General features: G+C 35.1%; 1 protein-coding gene across 1 annotated transcript; it reads right to left on the reverse strand.

The window, feature by feature from the left end:
• Positions 1–348: 348 nt before the first annotated feature.
• Positions 349–23058, reverse strand: l(2)37Cb (lethal (2) 37Cb). The gene is made up of 17 exons (XM_071584803.1): positions 22885–23058; positions 22175–22513; positions 21687–21813; positions 21342–21575; positions 19399–19515; positions 17898–18140; positions 16509–16624; positions 15705–15880; positions 12502–12673; positions 10874–10994; positions 10599–10739; positions 7832–8050; positions 5337–5467; positions 4731–4949; positions 4475–4580; positions 4198–4374; positions 349–987 (listed from the first exon to the last, which is right to left on the reverse strand). The coding sequence occupies exons 1-17, from the start codon at positions 22977–22979 to the stop codon at positions 856–858; spliced, it is 2865 nt and encodes a 954-aa protein (XP_071440904.1). The 5' UTR covers positions 22980–23058; the 3' UTR covers positions 349–855.
• Between the last annotated feature and the right edge of the window lie 1483 nt (positions 23059–24541).

Genomic DNA, 24541 nt, shown 5'->3' on the forward strand with positions numbered 1-24541 from the left:
ATTGAGTAAAAAAGAATGGTTCAAATATCTGAAGCCCTAATTTTGCATAGCCATTTTCAGTGTCTACATAATTCTGCACATCAATTTTTTTCTGGAGTCGTCTTATAATTTTAGGCATGGAAAACGAATAATGGAAGAAAGGATACACTATGTATCTTCATTTTGATGGCAATAGCTCTCTCATGGTAGATTAAAAAGAAATATGGACTAGAAGAATTATGGAGAAAAACTCTGGATACATAAGATTAAAGGAGTTTGATAAGTAAAAGGTATTGGATGAGAGATTTAATTGTTTATTCTTAATGATTCTAGGGTTACCAACTGGGAAAAAATGAATGATAATTTGTTGTTCATATTTTTATTGCAATTTAAATTGATTTAATATTGAAGTATATTAATATGTACACTTGAAGTACAAAAGTAAGTCGTTTCACACCTCAAATTATAAATGTTCATTTTACTTCAAAATCACTGGCTAAAAATATCCAGTCTTGACAAATAAAAATGTGTTGTGGGTAATATAAATAATAAAATTACCACAGATTTTGGAAATTTTGAACATAATCAATATTCAAGTCCGCCAAACTCACGTTACTAGATGACATCCAAACAATACCAACTGGGATTAATTCCATTTGACTGAGGGCACTTTCTTACACTTACAATATTGAAGAACCAATTGGGCCATAATGGCTTACACATAGGTGATGTGAACTCATTAGACAATTCTGAATATTCAATCCAAATGAGTCACTCACCATAGGTTTGGTGCCAGATATGCAATGTTCAAAGCATTGCTTAATGCAAATTTCATTGCATACGCATATTGGAACTTTCACAAATTTATTGGTGAATTCATTCACCTAATTCAGCCCTAGCTTTTCCCATTTGTTTAGGCATCTTCTTATTTGTCGAGTCTTCAAGCTCCCTTGGTTTATAATAATGGGGAGCAACTTCCAACAGCCATTTGCTTTCTATTTCTGTAACCTGTAAGAAAATTATTAAATACATCTTAATACTTTCTTCTCTAAGAAATAAAATAACTTTCTCCTTTCCAATATTAAGTTCAAGTTTCTTTGCACCAGTCCTACAAAACATTACAGCTAGAATGTAAATTACTCAAACATTATTTAAAATTAAATTTACACCATAAGCGATTATGAGAACTTAAAGAGGGAAAAATTTAACTATCACAGAAAATTTCATATTCATGTTCAGCAAATTTTTTAATATGCAATAACCTTTGGTTTTAAAATGGATAAAATACTACCTCGAACTATAACATACTAATTACACCAATTTATTTTCACAAGATATCCTTTGGTTGAAAAAATAAACCAACAGTTGTAGTTGAAATTTGTGTTTCCTGAATATGTTATTATTCTTTAACTAACTGAAGGTAATTGCATAGCATTACCAATGAACAAACATACAAAATTACTATTAACGATGGTCTATGCAATTCTGATCTGAATGCCTATTTTAACACCCACCACTTTTCAGGGATCACAACTGTTAAAACCAATCAAAATTAAAAAGGGCATAAATTGTTGAACCCTTGTTAATAATCTTTACCCACCCTGAACAATGACTATGCATAAAAGAAAAATATCCCCCTATTTGAACCAAGAAGAGATTAGTAGCTAGGACTTGCACACACTGAATTTACATTGTCTGGCTAATAAATACACTAACTGGTGCAATCTGGTGGCAATGATGTGGACTGTAGCACCGCCCACCAGCGGTGCTAATTGTCTGAGACTCAATGAGCTGTCTGTGCCTGGTGGATCATCAAGCTGTGCGTATGATGCCAGTTATGTTAGTTTCCATTATCCGTGTTTTTACTGCTTGTCGAAAATGGAAATTGACGATATACCGTAGCAACAAATCAGCGTCAAGTTTTTTGGTGAAGTGCAGTAAAAGTTATCAAGAAATTACTGAAATGTTGGCAGCTGATTGGCAGCAGATTGGAAACAGATGTTTTCTTCAGGAATATTATCAGCTGACGCTGATAATATTCTGAAGAAAACATCTGTTTCCAATTGGATTAAGCATTTTAAAGATGACCGGCAAGACGCGGATGATGCAAGGCCGGGATGATCTTCAACCACCTGTGCTGACGACAACATTGATTGTGTGCGGTCCCATGTCGTTATCGATCATCGAAAAGCTGTCCGAATGATAGCTGATGAACTGAATTTAGGAAAATCAACAGTGAACACTATTTTAACCGAATATTTGGGATTAAAAAAGTGTGCAAAAATCGTGCCCAAGCTGAATTGATTGTTCGCCAGTTTATGGCTAAAAATTCAATCACCATTCTTGATCATCCTCCTTATTTGCCAGATCTCGCCCCCTGTGACTTTTTCCCATTCCCAAAATACAAATATGTGATGAGGGGACAGGACTGGGAAGATGTGGACACAATATAGCAAGTAACGACAAGACAACTAAAAAGCCTAACTGCCGAGGTCTTCCAAGGATGCTTTAAACAGTGGAAAAGAAGATGTAATAAGTGCATAGCAACGAATGGAGAGTACTTAGAAGAAGGGGACAAAATCGATGAAGACTAAATGCTGCCAAATGAAGTGTACATGGCCTCAGTTCGCGTATTTATTGGACAAACCTCATAGATGAAAATGTTAACTTGATATATGAACACTATTAGGAAAAATAGTTTCCTGGAAAGTGTCTTAAACTAATAATGTCCCACCCTCGTAGCCATGGACATATGCTATTATGTGCTACCTCAGGGCTGCAGATGGTGGGCTTCACTCTAAAAGGAGAGTCTACATGGGAAATAACTAAGCAGGAAGACGTAGGGGTTCAGTGTAGGTTCATATGACATAAAAATACCATGACATCCTATGAAGTATTGATGTGTTGGCTAGTGAAAGTAGGCAACCAATGGCTGAAAACCAAGAGAAGAAGGTTGAAGCCCTTCTCCATTTGATTGAAGGTCGTTATCACAATAGTTAGTGCAAAAAATTATTTTACTGTGAGCTTAATACATAGTGGTCTATTGGTCAAGGTAATTTTTTGATGATCTCAAGGACTAAACTTCCAAGCCCAGCATACCCTGACACTAAATGACCAAAAACCACAAAAAATAAACCATTTTTAACTAAATATATTTTTTATCTGTCTTCATAGCAGCTCACACGCATTATCTTTTTTCAATTACCTTGCTTACTTTCCTCCCTCAACTAGTCATGAAAATCTCCTTGCCACTCAATTTGCCTAACACCTACATGTACTGTCTTCAAATTCCTCCCAAAAGCTTCCTCTCTTCCCTTACCATGCCTAGCACTTTGTCTTCCTATCTACCCATTTCACTTTTTACATTTTTTCCATTTCCACATTCCAGAAGTATATAATCCATGTTTATTCTCTTGAATGGAGAAGTGATAAAAATTACATAAACTTGTAGCACTACAAAGTGGAAGGAAATTGGAAATCAACACAATATCATCCTTAGGAGCACAAACTCAAAAACTTTACTATTTAATTTATGAACAAGAGATTTTCTGTCACTCTAATATGAAAAACAATATAATGTAAATGAGTGGAGACCATAGGAGAGAGTAGACAAGTCACTTATTTTAAAACAATATTGCATTACACTGTGCAATAATAGATCATTTCAAATCAGTAAGATACTAAGAAAGCTGAATGTGAAAATGCAAAGAATGGTTTGCATGTAAGATGGACATAGCAGATCCCTATATTCTTATCACGTGATGAGCCACCACTTTTGATCTCACTTCACCTACTGATATCACCACAGACATTACCTACAGATTTATATTTACCTAATATTTCACATGTTTATAACATTAGTTGCCATTTAAAATGTATCCATTTTGCATAAAAGCATGTATAGATAGTTAACGATAACAATTTTCAGATAAAATACAAAGAATAATCACAGCAAACTTTTCACATGCTTCCCTTACCATTCCTATCCAGTTGAAGTTTTTTCCCAAAAAATGACAACTGAAAACCCAAACGGTCATACACTGGCACATTCTTAAATTGGGAAAATATAAGTAGCAAGATTTCAGAGGGTTCACTGTTAGTGTCAGAGTAATCTATTGATACAAGAAAATGTGTAGTATCCTCCATAGAGAGGAAGTGCCAACAAGAATGTTAACCACTTGAGTAAATTATCCCTAATCACAACAGAATATGTATTACCTGTCTCATAAATTCTTTTGTGGTGAACACGAGTTCATGATACAGAACCCATCGAGGAAGATCTTCAAAAAGTGAACTGTTTGGATGAATGGACACAGTTTGGCTGTGCTTGACTGTCTTGTACTGACCACCTTTTGATAGCCGTGCCACATGGTAAAAGTACCCTGCTGTAATAGCCTGAAAAAACGGTAAGTACATGAGATGAAATGAAAATCAATCATCAGCATTTCATACATACATTATTCACATGTATATATAACATGTGAATAGTTCGCACCTTGCGAATATTTGCTGTATCTTCAGGATTAGATACAAGATCAATTTCCACACGTTGCATTAGACCAGCTAGCTGCTCTCTAACATCACGAGCCCGCTTCATGGATCTAGTAAGGAAACATGAAAATGTGCTTTGAATAATGAAGAAAATTATAGCTAATACAGGATAGCCACAATACTTGAATAAAAAAACAATCTGACACCGATTTCACATCTAAAAGTGACATTCTATGTTATGAATGCACAAAAAATCTCACCTGTGCTGAATGAAGTTTTCATAGCACCATTGAGTTGAATAATCTGTATCAGCCCACTCTTTGTAGACTTTAAGAAGTGTTAGATGATCTCCACCAGGAACAAAAAAGTTTTTCCGAGCAGTGTCAGCATGTATTATCTTATCCTTAGGTCGGTAAAATATTGCTCCATTTACTGAAAGCATAGCAGCAATGCTGAGTATTTCTTCTGAGCATTTGTACCTATGAGAGTACAGTTTATTCCCATCAACTATCAACAATATTGTTTCCTTTTTTACTGTCCAAAAACAACATTCAAAATGTTTACTACCTTTGTAATAGCAAAAGAGCACATTGATTAATTGTGTTGACTTCACATCAATGCTTTATTGCTTAATTTAAATATTTAACAAAGATTTTGGAAAGTAATTCCTTCAATGATTTCACATGCTTCATCATATTTAAAACAGTAAACTGGATCTGATAAATAAATATCTTTATGATAAACCAATTCAACTGATTAGTTAAGATAAGTTTAGTCATAAGAGTAAGCAATTATAGCAACTAAAATACACACTTCATATCTATCCCAAAATTTAAACAATTCTGAAGCAATCCGATGATACTTACTTTTCGGAGGCTAAGATCATTTTTGCCATCATGGGGTCCACAGGGAATTCAGCCATACGCCGTCCAAGTTTAGTTAGTTCACCATGATGATTAAGAGCACCTAATGCATAAAGCTGCTCAAGAGCTAATACCTACAAAGTTGAATGAAATCATCATATTAAGTTGAAATAAAGATTTTAAGAATTTAAATTTGATTTCAGACATTTACACTAATGAACTTAAACATTTATTACATTTCACAATTAATACTGAAACATGAAATTAATGCACTTCCTTGTGCGCTCACATATTTACTTTTAAACAATATCGCCTATCCACTGAAATATAAGTTGGAAAGTGAGAGAAGATTTATTATCTAAAAGAGTCGAATTCTACATCCACTAGAGAATAAATATATTAAAGTAAAATCTCTGATTATCAATACGAACAATGCTGCACGTTTGTTCAAGGATTCCACCATGCTCCTACCAAAACTTGCAACGACAGCTTACTACTTACGACTACATAGGACCAGATTATCAACCCAAAGAAAGGTTTTGAGTAGCAAGGGTGGACCTTATCTCAAATTAAGCCCTATGATGTCTCAGGTGATGGTGTTCATTCCCACTCTTGAGCCATCCACAGATTACCATGAAGTTTAGAAGGTGGGTTTCAGACATGGCTGACCAAGTATATTTCCTGGGATATGGACCAAGAACCCTCCAATATGAAGCCAAGTTTATAGAGCATCTGACTTCTTTCTCATCAAGATATGGTCATTAATATTTCTTTAAAGTCTGGTCTTGTACGTCCAAAATCAACCATTATACAGGATTATCATAAATTATTCAGAATGAACATCAATTAATATTCGCTCCTTTTGGTTAACAAACCCTACTTATTCAATAAGTGTGAAAATATTGAATTTCAATAATAAATGATTGAAAAAATATGATTGAATACAAGTTGTAGCAAAGTATATTCTATTGTTTCAGGCTTCACTTCGTGGAAGTATTTAATATCCATTACTAAAAAGAAAGAAAGACTCGTACTTTTCCACAGATTTTATTATACGGTACAACGCGTTTCACCAACTTGCGGCATCATCAGGTACAAATTTGCAAAACAGACAGAGCAAGCATATATACCATCAGGACAGAGTGGGGGCGGGTAGGGTTGGAAGGATTTGAGAGGGGTGGGGGCTCGCAGGTGCGTTGATGGATTGTTTTGACCATTTCCAGGCTAGTTTTTCTGAGAGGAGTGGGGAGGGGTATGGGAATAATTGCTCATTACAAAGTGTCGTGTTGGGGTTTACCAAGTGCCTTCTAATCTCTAATTGCTCGAGAGCATCCATTTTTAATCCTTTTGGGAGTGTGTGTAATATCTCTGGGACAAAGTCACTGCTGTGGTTGAATTCCAGTAAATGCTTGGCGAAGAGAGAGTTGTTATTCTGATTTTTGTGACACCTAGCGTGTTCCTTGACTCGTAACTTGATATTCCTGCCGGTCTGACCGACATAAACGCTGTTGCAATCCTCGCATTTCAGTTTATAAATGCCTGATTTGAGAAGGCTATCCTGGGTGTCTTTTCCATTGGCTAGAAGTTTGGAGAGAGTTATGGGTGGGTAGAAGGCTGCTTTGAGTGAGGTGGGTAGGCAGTTGGAAATCCTGTATGAAAGATCTCCCAGAAACGGGATCGAGCACCACTTAAAATCTTTAGATACTGCGGGCTGTGATACGAAAATGCTTTTTATGGCCATTGCTTTTTGTTTTTTCCGTAGTAATGTGTCAACTAGTTTGGGGTTGAAACCATTGTTGGTAGCTATATTAGTGATATTCACGAGTTCAATTTTGAAGTTTTTGGGGGAAAGGGGGATGTGTAGGAGGCGGTGGATCATGGAGTGGAGGGCTGCGTGTTTGTGAGAAAAGTGGGATGGAAATCCTAGCTATGAAAAATATTATTTTTTATGCAGATCAACGCATGATATGTCTGTATCTTGGGAATGCATGTACATGTGATATTAAAGCCAGAAAATGAACATAGAAGTTTCATCATACGATATTTTTTTGGGCACAAAGAAGTGATGTTATTATGTATTTTCAAAAAGGTGCCACAGTTTCAACTTTTATTTGTCATAAATCATCTAGAAAATGATCATTTCATCTAATGATAAGTTCTCAAATTAAGAATTAAAGACTGCAACAAGCCCTGTTCAGTGAAGATATTTGGCAGTGAGTTTAGCTTCAGACACACGAATTTTCCGGATGAAGCAAACGAAGGAGATGCATTTATGGAAGCTCTTCAGGAAGACAGATGGAACTCTATGTTAAGAAGAATGAAACAGAAATATCTCTACAAAATGAATTGCTGAATTTTAGTTCCCAAGAATGACACTTATAATGGGATCAAGTCATAGTTGCATTAGAATTTATCTTTGTTGAAATCATACATAGTCCTAACACTGTACTAATCAACTATTTAGTAAAATCAAAGCTAAGCAAAACAATTTTTCTCACCAATGTCTCATGAGGCGGAGGATCGAGAAAATCAAAATGAACAAGGTCATTGATTCCAAGGGCTTTCAATGTCAAAACAGCATTCCCGAGATTGATTCTCTGGATTTCCGGCACTGTGTTATCTTCCAACTCATGTTTGTATGCCCATGCCGTGTAAAGGCGGAAACATTTGCCAGCTGCAACTCGCCCAGCTCGACCAGCTCTTTGATTTGCAGATGCCTGGAAAAAAATATTTTACAATTAACTTCATGAGACACAAAAGAGAACAAATTTAAATTAAGAAAATATTCAGTGATAGTTTGTCCGAGATGATGCACTATTAGGAGTCACCCACAAATAAAGGATTTGAGATCACGCTTTCACCTCTTCTGAGTCATCTCATAAAAAACCATTTGTTCCTGCACCCCTCCTATTAAAACTATGCTAAGAAGACTGCTCGATAAAAAGCTGCCCATAAATTTTACTTGCATAATTTACCATGAAATTATTTCTTTTGTTATAGTAATATCTTCTTGTGCAATGTCTATGCAGTAAAGGTTTCATGGCACTGACTCTCAGTTTGGCATTAGCAGCAGTTGTTGAAAGTTGAAAAATGTCCAGTTCACCTATAGCAACAATGAAGGTAACACACACAGTGAGCTTTTGCCTGAATAAATCATCAGACAAAGCCTATCCCATGCTTCAGGAAGCTCATTAAGAGTCTGTTCTTCACTACAGCACAGCTAGAAGATGGTTTAAAATTTTTAAAAAGGGAAAAAAATCAATCGCCAAAGAAAGGTGGACCCCTAAGCTCCAGTCACCTCTCTAATGGAAGTAAACATTCACACTGCTGTTGCCAATGTGAGGGAAGATTGTTGAATATCATAATGTGGACTGATAGAAATTTTGTAAACTTTCACTGGAGGACACCCTTACAATTTCAGCAGAAAAATTGCACTTGCTGAGACTTGCTCGAGCCCTGTGGGTTCTGAGACTACTCATACCAGAATAACAGAATGTTTGCATGCAGCTTTGTATACAGTAGATTTTACAGGAAGACTCATTTTGATCCGGAGAGAAAACAGTTGAGCTGTTTGTGTGGACATCTCCAGTAACACCAAATCCAAGAAAAGTCAAAAGCAAGGCTTCTGTTGGGAAAGTCATTGTCATATAACTTTTGGTATTCGGCAACTGATGCATCAGCAAGTCAGACCAGGGCAAACAACCGACATTAAATGGAGCATACTGAGGGATGTACTGAAAATTCTCCAAGGCATTATCAATCACCAATGACCACATTTCCATGCTGCACCACATCAATGCATGGCTACACACCACAAACGTTTTTGCTAAATACCTAACAAAAATCAATGATAAGTATTCTCTTCATCCTCCCCAAGTCCAGACTACGTGACTTTTTTCTCTTCCCCAGAGTATAGAAACAATCCCAAGAAGCTATGGGAGATGCCACAGCAGTAACTTTTAAAAATGTCATCCGCTATATGTGCATTACGGTGCAACAATTTCAGAATTGTTTCAGAAAGTTTAAAATCATTTGGCTTGGCCAGGATTCGAACCTGGATCCCTCAATGTCTGGTCCAGTGCTTTAGCCAGTTAAGCTATCGAGGCATCCTCTAGTATCTTAACTGGCTTAAGTGGTCGGCTGGATATTTGAGGGATCCAGGTTCGAATCCCAGTCAAGCCAAATGATTTTACACTCTGAAATTGCTGCATTGTGAAGAAACCCCTTCAGTAAAAGTATTTTTGATCACTAGAAACAGTGAGGAAGACCACTGAGGTGATTCTGAAGAACCTATCAAGAAATTTCTTCAGAGATTGGATAAAAGGTAGGATATTACATTCAATGGGTACTACTTTGAGAAGGGATAACAAAATTTGGAGGATAACTACAGGCATTTTTGTTAAGAAATTATGATTATTCTTTATCCTTAAAACTCTCGTGTATGAGAAAAAATTTGATAATTATGGAACGAGAGAGAAGGTAACAATATGTAAATAATAATATTTTTAAAAAATATATATATATATATAAATAAAAAAAATAATAACAAAGGGCTGAAAAAAAGGATAAAAAAATAACCAAGCAAAAGAGAAAAAAAATATATATATAGTTTAGACCAGAGTTAAAAAGTTAATTTTAAGGTTTTAGGATTAGTAAATGTTATTCCATCCTGTTGACGAGTTTTTGGGCAAAATGTTCCCGCCCTTAAAGTTAAGGTAATTTTAGTTCTTGCTTAAAGTTAAGGCCATTTGCTAACCCACTAGTGGTCTTTCTTTCAATTCCTCCTTCACTAACACCGGAAAGGTACACGTTCGTCATTTACACTTTCGTTCGCCATTGTTTTCCATGTGCTGATTGCACAAACACTGTCGCTGAAGGGGTGGACATTGTCGCACCGAAGCAGCAATTATAATGAAGGGCAAACGCCCAGACAATAGGGATTCTGATCTGGTTATAAGCAAGGGGTATATTAAGAAAGTCATTGGTAAATGAATTCAAAGAAACTCTGAAGTGCAAGAGCATGTTAAACATATAAGAGGCATAACAGATGTGAAAAAAGCTGGCAAGAATAGGGTTTATCAGAGAAAATAGCAGGATAGAGTTAATCCCTTAAAATATAATGTAAAATTATGTTTTCCCTGTAGGAACCTTGAAAACACACAACAAGAAGGGTTGTGCATGTTATGAATTCATGATTTCCTTGATTTGAGATATCAAATTTATATAAATGAGAATTAAAATATTATTCAAAAGATTACTAACTACCTTGGAAATGGGAACAACTATCAGTGATTCCATTCCAGTTCTGGAGTTGAAATTGTTTTGCTTGCAAAACCCTGGGTCAATCACATAAATGATGTTGTCAATGGTAAGTGATGTCTCAGCAATGTTAGTAGCAAGAACAACCTGAAATTTAAAATAAAAGTAACACATTACAGTGATAAGTAGTTCTGGTCACGTTCACAAGTAAAAATCTGAGGAATCACTCCAATGCATTAAGCCATCACTGGCATCAAAAAATGTATCTAAGCCATACATACCTTTCTAGCACCAGGTGGAGTGGGCTCAAATATTCTGGCTTGCATATCAGATGGAAGATTTGCATAAACAGGAAGAATTACCAGTTCTCTTAACTTTCCAGAAGTTCCTAATCGTCTTAACCTATGGATGATTGTATATATAAAATCAATGAGCCATAAATAAACAGAGCAGTCAGTGGATCAGTTTTAGAGACACACAGTTACTATTTAAGTATTTACTACCTTGAACAAAAAGTTCCCGGAATAACCACCGTGTGGCGCTCCCATCGTTCCGATTTGAGTTCTGTTTTTTTTGTTAAATTGGTACATCTGTTGTTGATATTCCCTTTAAATCTTAGTGTCATAACTTGACATTTGCAAAAGTTACGGTCGGTTTTCGGTATGTCCATCAGTGCTTCCTGCGATTTTTCCATTACTTCCTCTCGGCTGCTAAAACGCATTCCCCGTAATGGTTTTTTAACTCGATTGAACAGAAAGAAGTCACATGGAGCCAAATCAGGTGAATTCGGTGGCTGTTGGATGGTATTTGTTGCATTTTTCGTCAAAAAATTACGAATAATGATAGCACTGTGCGACGGTGCGTTATCATGGTGCAAAATCCACGAGTTTTCTGCCCACATTTCTGGTCTCTTTCGGCGAATTGCTTCACGCAAACGTCTCATAACGCCCAAATAATACTCTTTGTTTACTGTCTGGCCTCCTGGCAAAAATTCATGATGCACTACACCGTTGTAATCCATGAAAACCGTCAGCATTGCCTTCTTTTTTGACTGAAAACGACGTGGTTTTTTTGGTCTCGGCTCATTTGGTGAACGCCATTCACTTGCCTGATGTCTGGATTGCGTGTCGTACTCATAAACCCACGTCTCGTTTCCAGTAATGATCCTTTTGATGAATGTGGGATCGGATTCAGCCTCGCAAATCATGTCTTTTGCGACGTCAACACGGTCTCTTTTTTGCATGAAATTGAGGTCTTTTGGCACCAACTTTGCTGCTACACGACGGAAACCCAAATCATTAACCACAATGTCTTGGGCGGATCCATAGGCAATGTTCAAGTCCTCCGCTATTTCTCTGATGGTTAATTTGCGGTTATTGACCAACATTTCTTTTACTTTATCAATTTTTTCACCGACTTTCGATGTCGATGGTCTGCCACTGCGTTCATCATCTTCGATTGACTCACGACCACTTCTGAACCGCTCGTGCCACTGGTAAACGACCGTTTTTTTTAGAGAATCGTTGCCGAAACACTTTTCCAACATTTCCAACGTCCGTGCGCCACTAAATCCGTTTTTTACGCAAAATTTAATACAAGTTCGTTGTTGCAAATTTAAATCCATTTCTGCAATTGTAAAAAATCGCCAACACACACAGAGATAGATGTACTCTTGGCTACGTAACTTTTGCAAATGTCAAGTTATGACACTAAGATTTAAAGGGAATATCAACAACAGATGTACCAATTTAACAAAAAAAGAACTCAAATCGGAACGATGGGAGCGCCACACGGTGGTTATTCCGGGAACTTTTTGTTCAAGGTAGTATATATGTAAATATTATGAATCAACAACCTTGGTAAAGAATTTGTGTCCATATACTTTTTTGGATGCAGTTATCCAAATTACCTTTCAGTGAGCAATTCTTGGCATGCTTCAATCTCCTCCTGGCCAGTCAAGAAAACAAGAATGTCCCCAGGTGGTTGCGTGGCATGTATCTGCAGAATTGAAACAGTTGCTGCATCAACATAGTCTGCTTCAGGTGCTTTTGTGTAGTATATGTCCACTGGGAACCTGCGTCCTGAAATCATACCACATTATGTATGCATCACTGACTAATGCAAAGCAACAGAAAGTTAAAGTAACCAAGAGGCATGCCAAGTGTAAAAAAATAATCTGAAAAAGGTTTAAATATATTAAATTCTCGAAAAGCCAAAGGAGGGATAATGTTCTAGATCAGGGGTCTTCTTTCATTTGAAACCATTCTAGTTTATAACATTCTTCAAGAAACCCTGAATTTAGTTAACAATTAAATACATTTTCAAACTTTGGTCATTAAATCAATTACCACCAAAACATTCTTGTACTCATTACGAAAAACCAAGGTGGTACACCAATGCATGCAAAATTAGCCAAACAACATTCTTTGTCAAACACTGGTTAAGAAAGCAAAAAATATCTGAAATAAAACTTTACTTTATGTGAAACATAAATGGAATAAATTATTGAACACACACCCAAGGAAAAATTAACACAAATAGAAATTAATACAAAAAAATCATTAATGACTCTGCTGGGCATGTTATTTATTGCAAAGTATAATTTTATTATTCATATATAATAAAATATATATATATATATATATATATATATATATATATATATATATATATATATATATATAAAATATCTTCGAAATGGAACGCTCATCGGCGACACACAAATATATAAAAACACAGATGTAGATTTTTAGAATATAGAGACACAAAGAAAGGACACTCACAATTTGTTATTTTATGTTTCGACAGCACGGCTGTCGTCTGATATATATATATATATATATATATATATATATATATATATATATATATATATATATATATATATATATATATATATATATATATATATATATAAAATATACACAGCCCCTTCCCTCACATATATCCTCTTCACCCTTCCCTTGAGAATGGAAGGAACTGTTAAATTAATTAAAATATACAAAAAATATCAGCAAGATATGTTATTTCAAACGATAACTGCTTCATTTGGTCAGTAAGTAAATCCTGATGCATGTTCTTTTGAGAAGTTAATTCATCTTTCCATTCACAAAATCTTGAAATCTTGTCAACACTTTTCCATGAGATAATATCCAACGTCCATGCAAAGCATTAGCATCTTGCATTAACTACCCATATTTTCACATAATAAGGTGAAAATTCTTGAATCCAATGACTTAGATTTGATAAAATTGACAATTTTCATACCATTAATAAGAAGAGCTTTTAGTTTTTCTTGCCTTTTCTTTCCAGCAAGAGCCTGTCAATGAAGACAGCAATGGGTGTTCCTATTATGAGGATTTTTAGCCTATGCTTGAAGGTACAACCAATCGAATTACCAAGAATTGCCTTGGCTCCATCAGTGCAACATACTTGATGACATAAATCCCAAGATTTATCATACTTTCAAAGTATAAATCAATCAATTAAAAAATGTCTACACCTGTTGTTTTGTAGGCCAAGAGCTTTGCAAATAAGCAATCTTCTTTTTCAGCAATTCCATGAATCCATTGTACAATAACAAGTAAAATTACTAATCCAGCAACATCTAAAGATTAGTCCCGTTGAAGGGTAAATCCATGCTCTGAATTTTTCAAGTGTTTAATGAGATACAGTGCACAGTAAGTTAAAATTTCCTCATTACACCCCTGAGAAGGTCTTATCCAAAAAAGGGATACAATCAACCAATTGAACATGTTCCTCTGTAACCATGCACATAAAAATACCTTTAGCATATAGCTTCAGTAATTTTTCAGCAATGTTGTAAGCTTCACCCCATTGAGCAACACAATAACTTCCAAAGCATTTTGATAATCATCACGTATAACTTTCATAAAGCTTTGTTTTTTGCTTCAACGCCTTACAATTCCTCTTAAAATGCCCACAACTTTTGCCCATAAAAGAGGAATGACTTTTTCCAAACGTCTTTTTAATTTTGCAGGCTTTAAACAACTATTATGCATCTCTTTTTCATGCTCAACATACATGCCACAAGTCTCTCATGACCTTGCTAGGCTTCAGGCTGTTTGGCATGGCAAGGTCCACCATGGAATGCAGTATTCTATCAGCTTGACAGTGACAGCATTCAATGCAATTACGTTAAATAATTATACCAATATTACTAATTAACTTTTGCACCACAGCTGGGCATTGCTAGGAACATGGCTCTGTAATTGCAACAATTGCCAGCACCACTGCAGCACCACACTCCCAGCAGTCATGACTGCAAGTTTTGTTATTGCTGCTATGAATATTTGTTTAATTAATTAAATTGCTAAATTGAATCTCAGTAGTCTGTCCCTCAGTGGAACCCTTCAAAACTTATGTGGAACCCAGGATGAAGGACTGTCTTCTAGAGCATGAACATGAAAGTCACTTGAGTTGGCAAGGCCATCATGACAATTTAAACATTAATGAAACATGGTTAGTATGATTTAAATTTATGCTTATTTCAGCTTGTTCATTTGGCAGCCCATTAACCAATAGTTCAGCCAACCTAAAATAACATGAGAATGTGCTCTCAAATGATTTTTCCACTGCAGTGCTCTGCCTTCCATGCCGTATTTTTCTGCCCCCGTCAGAAAGAAGGAAAGAAAGAAGAGGAAAACATCCCCATGAAACCATTTATACCACCCAAAGGACAAAACACTGAACTCTTATCTTTCTATCAATGAAGTATTTTTTCCATGTATTGTGTTGTAACATTTCACTTTCACGTCCAGACGGTCATCCAAGATAACAACACCGGTCAGCTCATACAACTTTAATTCAACAATGAACAGTTATAAAACGTAAGAGCTCAAGGGCTGCATTTTATCCAAAAGTATTCAAAACACCTTATGCTCAAAAAGAAAATTTCATTATGAGTAAATATATGTTAGGACAGAATGGTTTGAGGCATCACTTTGTGGAAGCGATTGATTTCAGAAAAAATAAATACTTGGTTATTCCACGTATAATATATGTGGAATAAAAATATACGTGGAATAACCAAGTATTTATTTTTTCTATATGTTAGGACATAAGCATGCTACAAAATATTCAAAAACTCACCCGGAATCCTGAAAATAGGGGCATCATCAAAAAATTCAGAGAACTTTTGAGCATCTAGAGTAGCTGAAGATATGAGGAGTTTCAAGTCTGATCGAAAACGGACAATATCTTTTACAAGCCCAAAAAGTATATCAGTGTGCAGGGTGCGCTCATGAGCTTCGTCAATGATCATCACACTAGAAATAAAAACTTATTATCATATGAAATTCAATTTAAAAAGATTGAGGCAATACACAAAACAGTTAGGCCCAACATCCACCTCCAACGCATGTCATAAGAAAATATGCAACAAAATGTATGATGATGGCAAAATGGATAATAGATTATTCCTTCCACTTCATATAGTTTCTTTTAGAACTAGAAATGTCTTTTGTTCCATCTGGTGACCTAATACAGCAGAAAAAATTGAGCTGTATTTTATCAAAATAAGACATATATTTTCCTTAGTTTTATCCCATCATTTAGGACACAAGAATTTAAGGAAAGTGAAATAAAAGATTTAAATTATTTTATTTGGTAAAAAGAGTAGCCAAAGTTATTGCTGATGTACTGAAAAATTTACAAATCAGACCCATGTTCATAACAAATCATGGAACTGTAACTGTAAAATTGAAATTCTCACATGCATTTATTAATATAAAGTTTGTGATGCATTTTGAATCAGCCAAAGTGAGTTTCTTTGACAGCTATTTAGAGGAAATGGATGCTAGAAATTGCAAGATGGTAACTGTGCTTCAGTATATTAGCATTAAGTTAAAATGTATTTCAAATGAGAGTGAAATAGAGCACACCTGTGCATGGTACCTGTATGTTTTGAGGTCTGGTTCCGACAAGAATTCTCGGTGAAGGGTTCCATCAGTCATGTATTTAATCACAGTCCTATCCGATGTACAGTCCTCAAATCGAATGCTGTATCCCACCTGATTAAAATCATAGACATTCATTTCATTTGCAATTTACGAGACCACCAGAAATATATGAAAAACTGTTTTTAATAAATCAATGAATTGGATAAAGAAACGATTGTTAAAATCATTTTATGACTTAAAAATTTCCTCATTTTTTTATTACTCATAAATTTCAGTAAATTTTGTCATTTACCTCTGGCTGTATCATTTATATATAGTCCTCCACCATTTAAGTCATAAACTTATGATTTCATTTGCAAGAATCTAGTCTATAAAGGCCTTGTTCACAAAAATAAGCCTCTAAAAGTTCAGTGCCTGATTCATTCATTCATTATTATAAGTCGACCGATAAATTTTTGGCAAAATCCATTGGTCATAAAAACCATTCATCGTGATTGGGATACATACAATGGGAGATTTGTGAATGACTAAAGTAATACTTAAAACCTGTAATCACACAAATATAGTCACAATTATATTTTGCAAATGATACACATGGTTAAATTTTTGTTCAACTAACCCCAATTAAGAGATGAAGAGACTTGCTTTGTTTAAGTCTAGTGGCCACTCTGTATTTTCATGCATGTACAACAAAACTGAAAGAGTATTACTTTACATACTGCAGATAATTTGGTTCAGATATGCAAGTATAACCCAATTTAGGACAAAATAAATGAAATAGCAAGCCTCTCACAAATGTTTCAAACCTTAACTTTCAGGGTAAAAAAGCTTTGACTAAAAACCTTTAATGACGATCAAGTAGCAAAGTTTATTTTTACTCCTAAGGGCCACAGAGATAACCTTTATGAAAATGAAATGCTCAAGCAAGTAGAAGAATGCAATTTCCATGATCATCGGCAGTTCCATTAATCATAACAAAAACCAAATCCTCAGCAGAAGCAGAATATGGTCCTAGTATCATGGCATCTGAAGCCACCCAACTCCAGTGGCTTTTTTTTCATTAAGATCTCTTCAACCCTTCTGCTGCTGCAGCGAACGTACCTAGTATGTCCATACAGAGGGCTGCTGTGAATGTACCTTCTAATCCTCCCTGCGAAGCACTACCATACTTAGATATTTCATAAAAATTATGTTCGTCAAAATAAATTAATAATATTTTTCCATTAAACTGACATTGAATCTAGATTATTTTATTTATTTTATGTTTTTATTATTTTGGGAGTAATAAAGGTTACAGAGATACTATACCCTCCAATTTCACCACATTCGAGAAGTAGGATTCCGTGGGGTGAACCTCAGTGAAAGAGTTAAGTGTGATACTAACCTCACTGCCTAGTTTGACTCCCATCTCCTGGGAAACTCGAGCGGCCACACTCATGGCAGCCACCCTCCGAGGTTGTGTGCATCCAATGATGCGTTTGGCTCTCTTCCTCTTCGTGCCAAACACCAACTCTGCACCATCTTCTTCCTCTTCGTCCTCTGCATACTCACAAAAACCAGCCTCCAACAGATACTGAGGGATTTGTGTTGTCTTCCCTGAGCCAGTTTCACCTTCAACAATGAGAACCTTACGTTCAAAAATGAAATAGAAAATCAAAAGAAATTAAAAAATGAACATGGAAGCAATTAAGAAACATTTTCACTCTTCGCCATATAATTTATTAAGTGCATACAGGTAATTTATAAAATGTATACATTGATTTAATTAGAATTTTTATTCATTCATTTATTATTAAATTAATTCATTGAATGCATAGAAGTAGGCCGAAGCATTAGCATTTATAATAAAACAACTTGAATTACAATGCAACAATTTTAGAATGTAAAACTCATATCGCCTTGACTAGGATTTCCAAAATTAATTAAATTAAAGACCAAAATTTCAGAGTTGAAGAGGATGCCTCGATAGCTTAACTGGCTAAAGCACTCAGTCGGACACTATGGGATCCGGGTTGTTTATCCCGGTCAAGGTAAGTGACGTATACACTTTGAAATTGTTGCATTGAAATGCATATTAGCGGATGACTCCGTTAAAAATCACTGTTACGGCATCTTCCGCAGTTTATTGGAATTGGAATTACAATATTTTAAATCAATTTGATTTTAAATACCTCAACACTCTGATTAAACAATTTTTTATGAAAAAGAATACATTGGGTGTCATTTCTGACTAAATGGAATTTCAAAATGCGATTTTATTTTATAAGTAATAATATTCTTATTTTTATTCTTTCTAAGTCCATTTTATGCAATTAAAACATTACCAGGAATGAATATGTATACAAACATCCAACCATTATCTTCTGAAGAAAAACAGACATGTGCACCGTAATTTTTAAAATTTTTGGAATAAATATACATATTCTGTTTACTTGGAAATTAAGCTGATCAGATTTGGATGCCTGTCTCTTATTCGGCCAGATTAACTCTGTGGACTATTTAATTGCTAAAATAGTAAATAATTAATAATCAAATAATTTTAAACACAATGTCCAGCAGATTAAAAATCTCCAATAGTTTTTGTTAGTTTTTCCTAAAGTTTTGAAGCAAATATGTCCTATTATAGTATAACATCATGATCATTACCACAATTGAGTTTACAAAGAGAGTGAATTCACAAAGAACATTTATTGTGTTTACCTTTACATGAAAAATAATTGTCTAGCATGCATTGTCACATTAGGTTTCTGGCTCTACCTCCAAAATATTTTATATGAAGCACCTGATTGCAAATATTAGCAAATGGTTCCTTAAAATAAAAACAAACTGATGCCAAGATAATAAAGCCAACTGGTATTAAAAAGGCAAACATGCCCTTTACATACCTGATGATCTCTAATAGCTTGAAGGAGGTCTTCCCGGAAAGGAAATATCGGCAAGCTTACTCTGGTCTCCTCAATGCTCAGCTTCTTTTTCTCCACTTCGGATAATGTTGGCTCATCCTATAAAAATATGGGCTCGTTCAAATATGCATTGTCTTTCTACAAGAAAACCCTCAAGTATTTATATTTTAAGCAAAAAAATATACATGTGCATACGAGATCAGCCACGCTCCCACTTTGTGTCCGATTTTCAATGATTTCACTTTTTCATTTCTACTGTTATTTTTTATTTTTATTCTCTTTTGGTTTTCTTCTTAAGCTTTTTTCTTCATGGTCAATTTTAAAACTATGAACAAAATGTTATTGAACTTTTCACAAAAAATCACTAGTAATATTGAACACAAGTTTGGAAAAATGTGTGATCACTAGCGATGTTAAGATGCTGGTGGAACGAATGCCAGAGACAAACTGCAGCAGCAAGCATGCCATGGATCTGGGAATTCCCCTCTCCTTGTCACTTATGCGAAAAGTCGCTCGTTAAACTCGTTTTCAGGAACAATATTTTAGCTGGCTATGGAAATTACTTGCTGTGCAAGATACTTTAAGCTAGGTTCCAGTCTATAGTTCAAATCATCTATTACAAAATAAATTATTCTATCCTGGGTATCCACAGTTGATTTACCTTGACTGAAACCAAACTAATATCCATCAATAATAACATTAATTTGTTTAATGCATCATCATAATATTATTTGATTCCAAAAATAAGCATTATCGATTTGTCACAACAGATGCAATGATTAGTGCAAAAAATGAAAAAATGCATTTTTTTTGCAATTTCTATTGCTATTTCTATTGCCATTTTTATATATGGGAACAATTTAGTTAAGTCTAAGTTTAATAGGGAATGTACCCTGTTTGAGACATTATTTAATGCTCAAAACTATATACTCTGGAATGTAAATGATGATATATTTAATTAGGCTATTTGATACTTCGCACATGTCCATAATTGCAAATCATTTTATGTATCTGACTACTACAGAAATATCTCATGGCGTAATTTTCACCCATTTTGTAGGTAGCTTCACTTTTTATTGTAACTCAGCTGTAACATTTGATTATACGATGCTGCGAGCTACTTCTCCAACAAAGTTCCTGCAAAATTGGCTAATATCACAGGCTGTAAAAATTATGTTCATTGGTTACTAATCGATATGTCTGAGATACGTGCGGAACACATCACATTGATTGCAAATATTGCAGACAAACACAATTCATTAAATGATATTCCAAATACCATTTCACCTATCCATAAACATTTCTTGAAAATTTTCTTTAATAGATCACAAAAAACAGTGCTTCTAAATGTACAAGAATAAAGAGAGGAATTCATGAAAACTATCTTTTTTTGCTTAGGTGGATTAGGCAGTCTGACTAGGTAAAATGCCAAACAAATGAATACTCATTTAATTTCTCACCAGAAAAGGGCCTCAGTCTAATCCAACTCATTTTATCATCATCACAGATCATAGTCCAGGGTGAAAAACACCCTATATTGAACTGCGGCAATATTTTTGCAATATTATCCAGAAGTGCAGCCGAAGTCCGATGTGGGTTTAAAATTAATACAGGCATGCCCAAATTATTTCAATAAGTTCACTATATCATTCAATAGTTATTAACAATCATGGTAATATTAATCAATTCCAGCAGAAAATAATCTTATGCTTTAGGTTTTTGCAATAAGTATTTTGTCAAGTTCAATTAAGAACCAGTTAATGTCCCCATTGGGTGAAGAGTATAGCAATACCCATTCATGCTCACTCCCATTACCTCATGCTCAATCAGTTGTGCTCAAAATATATTGAAATGAAACATATACTATGATATAGCATGTATTTATTTCATGTATTTTATTCATTTAAGTAAACAATAAATCTTACCTCTTGAGTATTTTTCTTGGATCCAGGTAGGCACAATGCTTGAACAAATTCTATCTGATCATCCACAAGAAGTTCATAGTCATCCTGGCCTCCATCCTTTCCATCCTTCCCACCTCTTCGCCGTGCTCCAAAATGGAACTGTGCGGAAGACATCTGTTCCTCCTCCCATTTTCTTTGCTCTGACCCTGGACCCTTCTCTCGATCATCCACTTCCACATATTCACCATGACGCCCCTAAACATCAAACATTTAGAGAGAGGGAGATAAAATTTTAGATAAGTGTAAATGACATTCATGCATAATAATGAAATATTTCAAAACAAATGACAGGTTCAAAATAATTACTCTTCGAGCATCCTCTGGCATATGATATCGCTGCACTTTCTCTAATTCACGGGCTTGTTCATGCTCCTTGGCAAGCTGTAATAGCCTCCTTTTATGCTCCCTCTCCTTTTTTTCCCGGGAAGTAAGTCTTGAAGAAAAGACAAATATGGAACATACGGAGTAGCTTAGGTGTGGCAACAAATTGCATAATTATATTAATTATAGAATGAAATATATTTTAATCAACAAAATTAAATACATACATATTTAATGAAAGTTTTAAATGATTAAAGATTATAAATATTAAAACTAAAACAATTGGCAACTACACATGCATTCTGGAAATGATTGGTAGTATTCACTATATCTTTTAATGACACAGAAGATACTTGTCTCACTCAAGACATTACCAAGCTTCAGAGGCATTGTTGCACACAAAATAATTTTCATTTTGTAGTGCAGCAATAAAATAGAGTTATGCTGAAAAGGCCATAATTTAACCTACTTACATTTCATCCTCAAACAAGTACTCATCGTCGATTATATCTGCTTCCAACTCCGCAACTTTATCTTCTTTTCTTTTCTCCAAATACTTCCTTCTAGATTCCTCTCTTAATCGTGGAATGATTTTATCGCGGTCTTTGGATTCGCTCTCCAGGCGCCTGGCAGCTTCTTCGTGTATTCCTTTGGGTCTTTTAAAAGACAATTGTCTTTCTGCATCCTTTTTTTTCAAACGGTCAGCAAACTCGTCTCGTTCTTTGATATCTCTGATCCTTTCCTTCTCGCGTTCATCTTCTGAAGATCTATCTCCATCCGAATACTTAGATTCCTTGTAATCTTTCTTCCTTCTGTAACAGAGGTATATTAGCAATGAGTGCTGCCTTCTCAAATGACATATTGGCATCACAGGGCATACCTACGAACATAATTGCAATACGTCGCGAACAGTTAGGAAAAAAATTCCGTTGAAACTGAGAGGAGAGAGTAATTTGCTGTACAACAGCAAGCTAGACCAAATTTCGGAACGAATGCCAAATTTGGAGTACTGGGTTTCCTTAAGGATTGATCTTCTCCAAAGGGTTTCGTTTTGAGTTTACTTTAAATTAATCAAAATCCGGAAAAGAGGCATCTTCGCCAAATTAAAATGCCAAGTAACCGCTTGAAATATCTCAATAGGAATAATATAAGCCATGATATGAATTCGCTAAAAATGACTTACCTTTTGTGACGCTCTTTTTCCTCTCTTTTGCCGTGCTTCGAGTGACTAGACCGGCTAGATTCTCTTTCTGAATACTTATCTTTGTGTTTTCCCATTCCTGTAAATGAGTTAGTTACCTTACTAATGTCACAACTTAATACAAACGGGCCTCTCAACCTTTTTCGTTTACTTGTTTCGCCAACCACCGCCTGCTTTGTTTATCTGAACTGCTTTATTATTTCCAATTCTCCAGTGTGATAATAGGTGGCAGGAGCTTCAAAAGTAGTTCACTTTGCGCCAATTACAAGCACTTTGTATGGGACTTCGAGTCAAGACAATTTTATGATTTCAATGCAATGGGTTTGCGGAGAAGAAAACGTAAAAAAATTGAAACATAAAATAAGATTATCTGTAGTCATGATTTGAACAGAATAAGTGACTGTTTGAAAATATATGCTTGAATGGTTAATATGTCAAATTATTCTTGAATGGTTAATATGTCACTATTACGTTCAGAATGATGAAATAATTATGCAGACGGCACTAATTTAGTATTAAGTGACAAGAGCAACTCATTGCGGGAGAATAATGCTGATAATTCCCTACCACTCTTAGGAAACTGGTTTACAAAAGATGAGCTTACAATAAGTTTTGAAAAAACACTAGACAATTTAAGAAAAAAGGGAAACCCCTGAAATGGATCTTTAAACCAAAGATAATGTTCTGAATAAAGTTAGCGGAGCCAACTTTTTAAGTTTAATGGTTGATGAAAGCTTAAACTGGAATGAGCATATTAGGCATTGATGCAGTAAACTTCCCGGAATTTCCTATACCCAAAGAAACAGCGAAGTTTGCAGATCTGGTAGATTTATAAACAAACTACTTACTTCGGTGATTTCCAATCTCGAGTGTGTTATGGAATTATCTTTTGAGGCTCTGCTACGAGGAACGACGTATGCATCATGCAAAAAAGGATTATTAGGCACATGGCCAAAATTCCAAACAGAGAATCATGTAGACATCATTTTATAAATCTTGAAATCTTACCTGTAACATGTTTAAACATATATCATTTATATGCGCTTGCTCGAGAGAAATGTCTATTTTAAAAACGAGAGTATACATTGTTATGCTATAAGGCAAAGAAAGAAGATACACTTAATACAGAATTCTACTTCTTTGTTTCAAAAATTGACCCCTTTATGCAAGAATTAAATTTTATAATAATTTACCAGCAGGCATAAAAAATACCAACTTCTATCAGATGTTAATGTTCTTCATCCCCACCTTCGCCCCCCCCCCCTTCACTCCATCTAGGTAGCAAATAATGACATATATACAGGTCAACATCTTAATTAGAAAATGTCTTTCGAATACCTCCACTTCGACTGTTAAGAAGTGGCCCATCAGTACTTCATAATTCCAACTACCTACACACTTCTTTAACTCTTCAAGGAAAGTGTTGCCTGTCAATATATACCATAAATTCTAGAATAGTGATTACAGTTGGAGCCAGGATAATATATGCAGTTTCCATTGCCGAAGCATGGGGATTGCATATTATATTTCAGTACTTTAAAATGAAAGTGATACTGCACTTAACACATAGACTGCCTACTTTTTATGTTCATCCATAGTTCATTTTTATGTGATTCCCTAGAAATTGTGACAATGGAAG

Source organism: Hetaerina americana, unplaced genomic scaffold, assembly GCF_022747635.1.
Source record: "Hetaerina americana unplaced genomic scaffold, ioHetAmer1.1.p SCAF_1, whole genome shotgun sequence".
NCBI lineage: Eukaryota > Metazoa > Arthropoda > Insecta > Odonata > Calopterygidae > Hetaerina > Hetaerina americana.